The following is a 13,188-nucleotide window of genomic DNA, read 5'->3' on the forward strand; positions in this document are numbered from 1 at the left end:
CTGTGGCGCAAAGTGGTACAGCACTATCCTTGAGCAAAAGTGCTCAGAGACAACACTTAGGTCCTGAGTTCAAGCTGCACAGCCTGGGCACTGTCTCTGGGCTCTTTTCTTGCTCAAGACTAGTGCTATACCACTTTGAGCCACAGCACCACTTCCAAATGCTGTCTTTTAATTGGAGAAGTCCATCCATGTGCACTAACACAGCTGCTGACAAGGGAGCACATGTTCTTCCTCCACTGTCTAATGTCTTACACTTTTATTCCTCAATTCCCCTCTACTGCTTCCTTCCTAAGTGCTCCAAAAGTGCCTCCTAGCCTACTATTTCCTTCTTTCTCCTTTCTCTTGCTATACATATTTTTTTGAGGGGGAGGGGTTAGTTGTGGGGCTTGAACTCTGGGCCTGGGCACTTTCCCTCAGCTCTTCAGCTCAAGGCAAGCGCTCTACCACTTGAGCCACAGCGCCACTTCGTTTTGTTTTTTTTTTTTCTGGTGGTTAATTGGAGAGTCTCAAGAACTTTCCTGCCTGGGCTAGCTTTGAACTGTGATTTTCAGATCTCAGCCTCCTGAGTAGCTAGGATTACAGGTGTGAGCCACTGGCACCCAGCTCTTGCTATATATATTTTTTTAAACTTTTTTTTTTTTTGCCTTAGGTTTCCCTGAGGATTACAATAAATGTTCTAATGTGACAGTTAACTCCATTTGCTAATTTCATGGAGAGAGCCCAAGGTGCCAGCTTTTGACAGAAGTTGCCTTGAAGGTATTTCTTAAATGTGATTAGCATTTAAATCAGATTTTAAGTGGATTACTGACCATGTACCCCCTCTTCCAGTAATGTTTCTAGACATTAAATCAGCCTCAGGATAGAGACGATAGGTCCTCAGAGGAGAAAGCCTTTGGATTTGAGACTGCAACATTGACTTTTCCCTGGATTCTAGCCTGCCATCACTCTTACAGAGTTTGGACTTGCCAGCCCTACACTCACCCAAGCTAGTCCCTAAAATTAATAGTGCTCTTTCTCTCTCTAGTCTCCTACTGTTCACAGATAAAGCCTTGTCATAAGCCAGCAGTTTTAGGTTGGCAGCAATGAAGGGGTAGTGTGTGTGTGTGTGTGTGTGTGTGTGTGTGTGTGTGTGTGTGTGTGTGTGTGTGTGTGTGTGTGTGTGTGTGTGTGTGTGTGTGTGTGTGTGTGTGTGTGTGTGTGCGCGCGCGCGTGTGCATGCGCGCGCGCGCCAGACTGGAACTTGAACTCAAGGAATAAGCAGTTTTCCTAAGCTTATTTTGCTCAAGGTTAGTGCTCTACCATTTGGGCCACAGCTCCATTTTCAGCGTTTTGGTGGTTAATTGGAAAGTCTTATTAACTTTCCTGCCCCAAATGGCTTCCAGACTGGTTCCTCAAATCTCAGCCTTCTGAGTAGCTGGGATTATTGGTGTGAGCCACTGGAGCCCGACTGAAGGTGCTACACAGTGTCTCATTACTTCATGTGATTAACATAATGTATAGGGCATAGCCATCAAGGTGGCTTTGGTTGAAATCTGGTGTTAAAGGAGAGCCCTGCACCAGGGAACTGTACCAGTTTCCTTATATATCAGTTGGGATGCTGTCACAATGAAGAACATAAAGTAGCCTGATGGAACAATGCTTTGATAATGGTACTTCCCATTATTAGCTGTCATGGCAGTCAGCCAACCTGAAAGCTTTAGGCACAAATACTACAATGCAAAGACTAGGTAAGAAGGTTGGCCAATGATACTTGGATTCAGATCAAGGCAAATGAGCTAGGCCAAGGTCAACAGGACTGCCTAGGTAATCTCTCAGGTTTTGTCGTCAAAGGGGGTGGGCAGACTTTTAGTTGTGCTATGCTCTGATGACTAGAAGAAGCACTGGCTGGGACAGGAAGAATTTATTCTGAATCCTAGCACCATGGTGATGAGCTCTTGAAGATTACAAAGAAATTGTGAGAGGCAACATTCTCACAATCACTCATAGTAATGGCTGAGAGTCCATCCATCCACCCACCTATCTCCTCAGCCTCAGTGATAGCCTGAGAACATTGTTGTCAAGTGATAACATCACAATCCAAATCAGAAATTTCTGTTAGGCGTTTCAGAGTTCAGCTCCTCATTGTCTCTGGCCACTAAATAGAGACACTAATCTGGAAGTCAAGGAGTGTTTTCCTGGTTGAGAAAGTGGCCATTGTGGTTTCCTTTGGGAGGGGAAATGAGGGAAGATTTCCTTGCTGATACTCCTGTGGCTCTCTCAGTTCCACATGCTCCCTAACACGTTGCAGGTCCCCTCAAGGACCTCCACCTGTCCCAGGCCCAGCAGGATAGGACATGGCTTTGCACATCTCATGTGCTAATGGCTTCTGAGCCTCGGTGCTTGCTACTTCTATTATCCAAACCCTCAGAGAGGGTGACTCTTCCATGGCCTGTACTCTGCTAAGTTTTGTGTCAACTGGTACCATGACTTTACTCATATGAGGTTTGGACTACTTCCACAACTGTTTTCATCCCCTTCCAGGGCTAGTAGACATTATCTTCAAGTCTCTGTGGCTTGGAAGAATCCCGATTCACCATGAGTTCATTAACTATGAGTTTATTAACCAGAGGCAAAAGCTTCCATTGTCTTTTATCAGTTTTTTTTTTTTTTTTCATTTTGTTTTTGGTGCTGGTCCTGGGGCTCGAACACAGGATCTGGGTCATATCCTTAGCTTTTTCTTTTTTTCCTTTTTGTCAGTTATGGGGCTTGAACACTGGGCCTGGGTGCTGAACCTGAGCTCTTCAGTTCAAGGTGAATGTTCTATCACTTGAGTCATAGTACCACTTCCGGTTTTCTGGTTTATTGAGATGCGTCTCATGGATTTTCCTGCCCGGGCTGGCTTTGAACTGTGATCCTCAGATCTCAGCCTCCTGAGTAGCTAGGCGTGAGCCACTGGCGCTCGGCTCTAGCTTTTTTGCTCAAGGTTGGCTCTACTTCAAGCCACAGCTCCACTTGTGGGGTTTTGGTGGCTAAATGGCCATAAGTCTCACAAATTTCCTTGCTGGGGCTGGCTTCGAATATAGTTTCTCCAACTTCAGCCTCCTGAGTAGCTCCAATTATAGACATGAGCCACTGGCACCTGGCCACTTTATTTTTATGGTGACCCTGGGGTTTGAACTGAAGGCCTTTGCTTGCTAAGCCATTGCTCCAGCACATGAGCAACTTTGTTAGGCCAATTTAACTTTTCTTTATTGGACAGAAATACCAGAGGTTGAACCTACTGGTTGCAGCCACCCAAGGTGGCAGAAGAGCTCCAAGGTGCATCTCTTCTCAGCCATGTAGAGCAAAGGCATCTTCTGCTTACCAGGCAAGGGCAGAGGGCCGCAATGACAGCAGGGAGCACCAACAAAAGTTCCCAAGACCTCGGTTCCAAAGTGAGACGGCAAGGCCTCCTCCACTGTCAGGTACAACAGAAGACAGTGAGATGGGACCAGGGCTGTCTGTGGAGAGGACACTCACCTCTTGAAGCTTCTTTGGCTCCTAACACAGGCTGGCTCCTCGTGTGACAGTGATACCTTGTTCTCTAAGCATTTTTTCCAGCTCTGGCTGCGCAATAGTCTCGAAGCCTGTTCTATCATGAAGACTTCTAGGGCCAGGCTCATCTAGACAAGGGCATTTTCCAATTTAATAGTTCCATCATTACTGAAGTTTGAAGACTCAGGGGATGGGGCTACTCCAGATGTTTTCGCATGAGTAAAATTCGGTGGGTTAGGCCCTGCTGGGTGGGTGAGTGCAGAGAATTGTGCAATGACCAGATGTGGCAGCTTCCAGAAGCAGAGAGGACCCCAGGCCTGTTGCTGCTCAGATTGTGACAGGCCGAAAGTAAACGTTTAAGCGTTTGTTTGTGGGAGAAAAAGTCATCTCTGTGAGAAATCCTACCATCATCTATGAGCTCAGAGGGAGTCACTGGTCCACTACAGGGACCCAAGGCTCCTGTTTAATAAACTCTAAGGAACACTAATAAACTTAGAGGTATGGTTTCAAGTGGTAGAGCATTTGCCTAGCAAGTGAGAGGCAAATCACAGTGCTGCTATTAAAAGCAAAAAAGGATAGTTCTAAATTCCACACTTTTAATTCAGATACTCTTTAGAACTGACGAAGTTCACCCTTTGCAATCTAACAACCCAGTGTGTAGGGCTGCACACACTGAGTTCTAGCAAAGGAGCAAAGCCATACCCAGCAACAGAGGTCACTTCCACCCCTGGTGAGCTGTGGCCTGCACTTTCTCCCCTGTCCTGAGCTTCACATCCTTTCCTGCCTCAGCTGAGAGACTCCCATCATGAACTTTCAAGGGGCTCTGATCAGTTGTCAGAGCAGGGGATTTCACAACTAAGAAGTACTCCTAAGGAGCTGCAGAAGAAAAGACATTAACGAACTGGCAAACATTTCCACGTCCACCACACACCAATTCAACTTCCACTATTTTATTTTAGTTATAAAACAATTGCCAAAACACAAAGTTAAAAAACAAACAAACACACAGTTTTATTCCTTCTTTCATTGCAGAAAATAAATATGACCACATACTCCTTACACTTGTCTATAAAAGCAAGTAAAAAACACCGCTCACTCACTCAAATAGCATCATCCTTTTGGCTTTTCGCCTGTAGGAATGAAACAGTAGATCATTTTGTAACTCATTTGAATTCCTGGCTCAAGCAACTCTGGAAAAAAGCTAAGATCTTAAAAAAATCTTATTCCAAGTGTAGTTAAAATAGTTACACTAAAAACCAATAGTAACACCATAACTAGGTCTTGCTTGCTTTATTTAAGAGGAGAATACTTTCTTTTATAAAAAATTGCCCCCTAAACTCACAAGTACCCAAACCAATGTAAAAAGTTGGTTTATATTCCTAGGAATCATCAAGAAGAGCGGGTGTGGGGAGAGGGAGAGATGAGACACATGGGCTCCAGTCAAGTATATCCAGTCATTCTTGGGCACGTGACTCCTCCTGGCACCCATACCCAGGTTTCCAGTTTGGCCCTTGGCAGTTTACAAAAGGAAAGCTGCTCAGTCATCTAAGCCTATGTTTCTGAAAAGGTAAGACATGGACTCCCCATTGTGAATGCGGCGAATGGCTTCTGAAAGGATCATGCTGATGTCCACGGTTTTGATCTTGGGGCACTGGAGCTTCTGGATTTCATGTGGGATTGTATTGGTAACCACCACCTGTGAATCACAAGAAACCACCAAGAGCATCAGACGCTAAGTGGCTTCAGACCTGAGGGTGTGGCTTATGGCAGAGCGCTTGCCTAGCAAGTATGAGGCCCTGGGTTCATCCTCAGCAGAAAAGGAAAGCCATAGACTGTTCTGCAGTTCTAGCTGGCAGGAGGACATAAGTCCATCTTACCTTCAGCAAGACTCCCAGCAAAGAGAAACTGTGTTTCTTAGAATAAAAGCAGATAACCAGTGCTGGGGAGTCTGGAGAGAAACCTGCACCACACCCTGCTGGTGGGCCTGTGAAATGGGGCAGTGCACCAGAGCACAGTCCGATGGTTCCTCAGAAATCTGAATGGAGTTTCTTCAACTTTTTAAGCTCAGGCTAGCCTCAAACCCTGATTCCCTGATCTGTTTCTCAATTATCCAAGAGATTGAACCACTGCATGCAGAAAACTTCTACTTTTAAAATGTAGCAGTGCTAGAAGCTCATATTTAATGAAATACAAGTATAACCTGTGTTTTGAATTCATTATTTTTTTAAACAAGGGAGGGTCATTGTGAAACTTCACACTTATACAATGTATCCTGATCAACCTCCCTCTCTGCTGCTCTCCTCCATCCCATTCCTTCCCCCACCCCCTTCTTAAAAAACTTTCAACACATTACATTCATCATACTGAATCCATTCTAAATCACAAGCAAGCTCAATCTTGTACTCAATGCCTTTAACTAAGGACTGAAGAGTGCCCTGGGAGCCCTCTCCCCACACCACCAGGTCTCACTACCTCGTCAATGGCAGACTCTTCAATCAGCCGGGGGGCATCAGAAGATAACAAGCCATGGGTCGCCATCACAAAGATCTTATATGCTCCCCTCTCCTTCAGGGTCTCTGCTGCGGCGAGAAAGCTGTCCACGTCATCAATGATGTCATCCTGTCAAGTCACAGGTAGAATGAAAGGCACATGAATGCAGGCAAGACAACCAGGAGAAAGTATCTACGTGTGCTATTCAGTCTTGATGCAAGCTGATGCCAAGGTGACATTGTCCATTACTGTGCTCCACAGGCCCGTCCATGCCTTTCCCACAAGTCACTTGCAGGCTCCATGGGGAAAGTACTGTTTCCATCCCTACACCTAGTAGTGGAGGCCAGATCTCTGTGCCAGGAACATCTGTGGGATAACTTTGAAATGTATAACAAAAGCTCTAGATACTTTCACTTAAGGTAATGGAACTATAAACTCTGGCTTTCCCAAACTTTTTCCGGCTACTGTTCCTTATTTCTAAATCCTCTCTATTGAATGTTTGGAAAACAGCCTTTTTTTTTTTTTTTGGCTTGTGCCAGTAGTTGGGGCTTGAACTCAGAGCCTGGGTACTGTCCCTCAGTTTTCCTGTTCAAGGCTGGAGCTCCATCACTTGAGCCACACTTCTACTTCCAGCTTCTTGTTGGTTAGAGCTGAGTCTCACAGATTTATCTTCCCTGGTTAGCTTTTTGAACCTTGATCCTCAGATCTCAGTCTTCTAAGTGTTGAGGATTACAGGCATGAGCCACTAGTATCTGGTAGGAAATAGCCTTTTTACCTATGTCCTCACAGTGAGACAAAAGGATTTAGTTTGTATGTTGTCTAGAGTAGTCAAACTCCTGGGCTTGAGTGCTTCTTCTGCTTCAGTGTCCCAAGTAGGTAGGAAATAGCACATGCTAGCCAACTACTGTTTTCTCTTTCTTTCTTTCTTTCTTTCTTTTTATTGTGAAAATACTGTACAAAGGGGTTACAATTACCTGGGCAAGATAATGAGTACATTTCTTTTTTTTTTTTGGGTCTGGTCGTGGGGCCTGAACTCTGGGCCTGGGCGCTGTCCCTCAGCTCTTCAGCTCAAGGCTAGCGCTCTACCACTTGAGCCACAGCTCCACTTCTGGATTTTTTTCTTTTTGCTTATGTGGTGCTGAGGAATCGAACCCAGGGCCTCGGGCATGCAAGGCAAGCGCTCTACCACTGAGCCACCTTCCCAGCCCCAATGAGTACATTTCTTATCAAGCATTGTAGCCTTTCTTTCTTTCTTTCTCTTTCTTTCTTTCTTTTTTTTTGGGTCCGGTCATGGGGCCTGAACTCTGGGCGTGGGCACTGTCCCTCAGCTATTCAGCTCAAGGCTAGCGCTCTACCACTGGAGCCACAGCGCCACTTCCGGCTTTTTTCTTTTTGCTTATGTGGTGCTGAGGAATCGAACCCAGGGCCTCTGGCATGCAAGGCATGCGCTCTACCACTGAGCCACCTTCCCAGCCCTCTTTCTTTCTTTCTTTCTTTCTTTCTTTCTTTCCTTTCTTTCTTATGAGTACATTTCTTATCAAGCATTGTAGCCTTTCTTTTCTCTCTTTCTTTCTCTCTTTCCTTCCTTCCTTCCTTTCTCTTTCTTCTTTCTTTCTTTCTTTCTTTCTTTCTTTCTTTCTTTCTTTCTTTCTTTCTTTCTTTCTTTCTTTCTTTCTTTCCTTTCTTTCTTTGCTGTCCTGGGCCTCTGTCCCAGGACATGCAAGGCTAGCACTCTACCACTTGAGCCACAGCACCACTTCCAGCTTTTTCTGAATAGTTTAGCTGAGATAAGAGTCTCACGGACTTTCCTGTCTGGGCTGGCTTTCAACTGCAATTCTCAGATCTCAGCCTCCTGAGAAGGTAGGATTATAGTAGTGGGCCACCAGCTCAGCTACTGTTTTCTAGTAAGACACCCAGCCTAGTACTTCCAAAGAGCAGACCACAGACTCCAGCTCTCCTTTCAACCAGTATTGAATGTTTAGGTTTATTTTATTTATTTTTTCCAGTCCTGGGGCTTGAACTCAGGGCCCTGGTGTTGTCCCTAAGCTGCTGCTGCTTCTTTTTTTTTTGTTCAAGGCTAGCACTCTACAACTTGAGCCACATTGCCACTTCCAGCTTTTTCTGTATATGTGGTACTGGTACTGAAGAATTGAACCAGGGCTTCATGCATGCTAGGCAAGCACTCTACCACTAAGGCATATTCCCAGTCCCACTTAGGGTTATTTTACATATACATATTCAACTTTCTAAATGTATGCTAATAGTACTGTGATTAAAACATACATGTATATATTATCTTAAAGATGCTACTGGGAAAGCAGTATAACCACTCTGAGAAAGTTTGAATTTCTTTTTGACAGGGCTGACATCAAATAACAGTCAGTTATTAAGTTAGCTTCCTTCTTTCCCTTCCTCTTTTGCTATTTTGGGGATAGAATCCAGGGCCTCAAGTACCCTACCACTGAAGCTACTCACTCAGCCATTTTAGTTTTAGTTTTTGTTTTTGTCAGTCATGGGGCCTGAACTCTGGGTCTGGGCACTGTCCCTCAGCTCTTCAGCTCAAGGCAAGCACTTGAGCTACAGTGCCACTTTAAGCTTTTTCTGCTTATGTGGTGCTGAGGAAATCGAACCCAGGGCCTCATGCATGCAAGGGCAAGCACTCTACCACTGAGCCAACTTCCCAGCCCCCATTTTAGTTTTTGAGATAAGGTCTTGCTCACTTTTCAAAGCCACCTTCTAGGCCTAGAACTTCTTCCTGTCTCTTCCTCTCCAGTACTTGGGATTACAGGTGTGTGCCACCACAGCTGGCTAGCAGTTGTTTATAAAACTAAACTTTACTTAGCTTCCCTCATATAAACCAATAACTGCCCTTGAGGGGATAATAACCCTTGTGGGTTAATAACTCAATGTACTCTGTTCACACAAAAACTCATAAGAACATTCATGGAAGTTTTGCTTATAAAACTGGAAGTAATCCAAATGTCCCTTAACCAACAGTTAAATGGTGGTAGCTATGAGCATAGACTATTGCTACACTTTAAATAGAACGACCCAAAGGAAACCATGCTAAATAAAAAGAAGTTAATCTAAGATGGGCGCTGGTGGCTTACCCTGTAATCCTAGCTACTCAGGAGGTTGAGATCTGAGGATCACAGTTCAAAGCCAGCCTGGGCAGAGAAGTTGTGAAGACTGTTATCTCCAATTAACCACCAGAAAACTGGAAGTAGGGCTGTGGCTCAAAGTGGTAGAGTGCTAGTCTTGAGCAAAAGAGCTCAGGGACAGTGTCCAGGCTCTGAGTTCAAGCCCCATGACTGACCAAAAAAAAGTTAATCTCAAAAGTAAAAGAGACTATATATTTCCTGTATTTGTCCCTTTTTTTTCTTGAACTGGCACTGAATCTAGGATACTCACACAGGCAAAGTGTGTATTTGAGCTACACTTCCAGCCCTGTTATATGCCTGAAACAAGAGTTACAGTCAGAGGATAGATTAGTGGATACCACGGTCACACAGGTAATTCTCTATGATAATGTTTAAAAACATGTTTAAAAGTCATGAGAGCCGGGCACCAGTGGCTCACACATGTAATCCTAGCTACTCAGGAGGCTGAGATCTAAGGATCGCAATTCTAAGCCAGCTGGAGCAGTTAAGTCCGTGAGACTCTTATCTCAGCTAAACTCCTCAGAAAAAGCTGGAAGTGGTGCTGTGGCTCAAGTGGTAGAGTGCTCACCTTGATCTGAAGAGCTGAGGAACAGTGCCTAGGCCCAGAGTTCAAGCCCAACAAAAATAAATAAATAAATAAATAAAAATAAATCATGAGATACACGCTATGTCACTTATGTAAACACCAGAATCACAGTATTTATGGACACATGCATTCACAGTAGACTGCAAGGATTGTGTGGACACCTCTCAGACTAGTGACCACCTCTGGAAAAAGGAGAAGAGACCAAAGAAAGCCCAGGAGGACCTCCCAGCTGTTAATTTTATTCTTTCAACTGCATAGACATGTAAAAATGAGGTGTATGTTTTGTTTTGGGATGGTGGGGATCATATCTAGGTCATCACTAAACTACTAATATATATATTTTAAAAGTTTTATTAACATCGTACCCTACCTTTACCATAAACAATTTCCCACAATATGACTGATAAAGAGCTGTATAACCACCAAGTACTTACTCATTTTAAACCAATGAACAGCATTTTCTGCTGGGAGCTGAAGCAAACATTCAGCACAAGACCTCAGCTTGAGACTGACGTGGTCAAGGCACTATCCTCAGGTATTTTTATGAAGACAATTTACAAATAAATGAACAGAAGAGCAATGGTAAACATTGATGTGGAGAAAACCAACAGGCCTACATACCACAATGATGGCAATCCTTCCTCCGACGTCGCCAACAACTGTGATGGGGGGCTTCTCTTTAGGAATCAGCACTGGTCAGAATAAAACACACACATCTAAGTGTCCATGCTAAAAAGTAAAGACAAAGACTTCAAGAAGTTAATACTTCCAACAACCTGGAAGAAAGGGGAACTTCCTCACTCTGACAAAGGGCAACTATGGAAATCTACCATGTGACATGCAGTGGTAAGATGGCAAGCTGCTGCTTCTGAGAAGATGGAGACGATGCCCACCTGCTGGATGTGTGAGCAAGAGACATGAGGAAAGAACCAAAGAATAAAAGGCTTACAGATAAGAAAGGAAGAAGTAAAACTTCATTAGCAGACAACATGAAACCTCAGACAAACTACCAAGGTGAACCTATGAACTGAGAGAAGCTGCAGAGAACCTGATGAACACACAAAATCAGCGGTTTCCTTTATACACCTGCAGTGAGCAATCAGAATGCAAATTAAGAAGCAGCCGCATTCACATAAGCATCTAGGAATAAACTCAACTAATGAGGTAAAATTCATCTGAAAACTATAAACCATGTGGGAAAAAAATAAAAAGAATGTTTTTCAATTTTACACTAGCAGAAAAGCAACAAATAAAAAAATAAGTTGGGTTTTATCATCATTAAACTCTAACAAAAAAGTGAAAAGTGCCAGGTGCTGGTGGTTCATCCCTGTAATTAGATTTGAGGATCCACAGTTCACAGACAGCCTGGTCAAGAATAACTGTGAGACTCTTAAAAAAAAAAAAAATCTGTGAGATTCTTTATCTCCAACTAACCAGCAAAATGCCAGAAGTAGAGGTGTGGCTCAAGTGATAGAGAAAAAGTGGAATAGAAAAAGTCAAGCATGATTGTGAGCCCCTGAATTCAAGCCCTAGTACTGGCCCCCAAAATAAAGAGACAACCTAGAGAATGGAGAAAATGTGTAAATCACCTATGTGGTAGGAGTCCAAAACCCAAATTTTACACACACACACACACCACACACACCACACACAAACACACATAACATATGTGTATATATGTGTATGTAATGTGTATATGTATATGTATGTATACTCTTATAAGTTAACAATGAAAAGAACCCAGTTCAAAAATGGGTAAAGGCTTTGAATAGATATTTCTCCAAAGAAGTATAAAAACAGCCAACAAGCATATGAAAAGATGCTTGGCATCCTTAGTCATTAGGGAAGTGTAAACCAAAACCACAATGTGATGCCATTTCATACCCACAAGGCTGTTAGAATGGAAAAAAAAAATCACAAATAAGTGCTAGAGAAACTGGACCCCTATGTATCCCATGAAGGAATGTAAAATGACAAAGCTGTTGTGGAAAACACTATCAGTTTCTCAAAAGGTTAAACATAGAATTAGCATCTGATCAGACAAGTCCACTCCTAGACACATAGCAAAAAACTGAGGCTGTCCACACAGACAGGAATGCACACAGCAACATTACACCCAAAACGTAAAATGTCTGTCAACAGATATGTAAGGTGCGACATACTTATAGTGGGGCTCTAGGGACTTGGGGGCAGAACCACTTCAAGGCTCTGCTCCTCACATTCTGGTACCCTGCTCCTTGGCTGCCCACCCAAGGGTCAGGCTGCCTCTGGAAGGCCCAAGCAGTAAGCTCCACAGTGGTAGCCCCAATGCAGTGCATCTCCATGGGTGCATGGAGCAAATGGACTGTGAGCAGGGCCACCTTCTCCCACAGTTCATGGGCTGTCTCCTAGAGCCTTGTGGCCCCAATAACAGTATCTGGAAGGTGGGACATGTAGATTCAACAGTTTAGATTTAGTGCTATTTGTCCTGTTGGGTTTTGACTAGGTTAGGACCTGCTGCTTCTGTGACCTATTAACTCCTGCTTCTAGGAAAGTCTAGTGAGGCCTGGGCCTGCCTCCCCCTTGCATTTTAGAACCACCTCACTTGTTTGCTTTCACAAGGTTGGAGAAAGATTTGCTTTGGGATGACTCTGAGAGGCCACCATGTCTGATTGGCTGGTGCTTCAATGAGACAGTGGACTTCTGGGTTGACCCTGGAACTAAGTTAAGGCATAACAGCAGTTTAGACTATGGCTCTGGGATGGAATGAGCACAGACAGGAGGTTGGGGGCCAAAGGTGAAATGCTGTGGTCTGAACGCTTGTATCTCTACTGTTTCATGCTGAAACATACTGAGGTGGTATTAAGAGAAGGGGCCTATGGTAGGGATCTGTGTTACAGGCTGTCCTTGTTTAGGGATTAATACTCTGATAGAAGACTTGAAGAGCCTTCCATCCTCTTCTACCACCTGCTGATGGATGTGAGAGGAACAGGCCCTCATCGGATGCCACAGCTGCTGGCACAGTGTCCTGGGACTTTCCAGTCTCCAGAATCATGAGCATTAAATCCCTGTCATTAATAAATTACTCAACGGAAACTATTTGTCACAGCAGCCTAAGCTGCTATGCTATGTTACTGATGTGTAGACTTTCTCAGGTTTCTAGGCAGTCCCAATTATTTCATAAGCTGCAGAATTAGTGGTATTGATACCACATAGTTTACCAGCCCTACTTTCTGTTGAACTATCTAAAACTGCCCAATGTTTTGCATTATCTGTAACATGATGGTGAACATCTGCTTATGTCAGAGTATAGAGTATACTCTAGGATATACTGCTGAACCAGTGAACAGATTCCCTGAAGGGCCATATCAGAGTCTGCTAGAGAGCTCTACCACCTGAGGCCAGAACCAGTATATTCTTTAGAATCCAGGCAGGAAAAGAGTTCCAGCAGCTTTTGCC

General features: G+C 44.0%; 1 protein-coding gene across 6 annotated transcripts in view; it reads right to left on the reverse strand.

Moving 5' to 3' along the window:
- Positions 1 to 13,188, reverse strand: part of Prpsap2 (phosphoribosyl pyrophosphate synthetase associated protein 2) — a 54,158-nt gene that overhangs the window by 1,118 nt on the left and 39,852 nt on the right. For 5 of the 6 annotated variants that reach the window (XM_070027604.1, XM_070027608.1, XM_070027607.1 and 2 more), the window contains 3 exons: positions 10,372 to 10,442; positions 5,986 to 6,132; positions 4,448 to 5,209 (listed from right to left, as the gene is read on the reverse strand). In XM_070027604.1, the coding sequence (XP_069883705.1) occupies positions 5,051 to 5,209; positions 5,986 to 6,132; positions 10,372 to 10,442 (377 nt within the window). In that variant the 3' untranslated portion in view covers positions 4,448 to 5,050. Of the gene's footprint in view, positions 1 to 4,447; positions 5,210 to 5,985; positions 6,133 to 10,371; positions 10,443 to 13,188 lie in introns of those variants that run through there. The other variant, XM_070027609.1, reaches the window with a different exon arrangement.

The sequence above is a fragment of the Dipodomys merriami genome, unplaced genomic scaffold (genome assembly GCF_024711535.1).
Source record: "Dipodomys merriami isolate MVZ:Mamm:240054 unplaced genomic scaffold, mDipMer1.0.p SCAF_19, whole genome shotgun sequence".
Classification (NCBI taxonomy): domain Eukaryota; kingdom Metazoa; phylum Chordata; class Mammalia; order Rodentia; family Heteromyidae; genus Dipodomys; species Dipodomys merriami.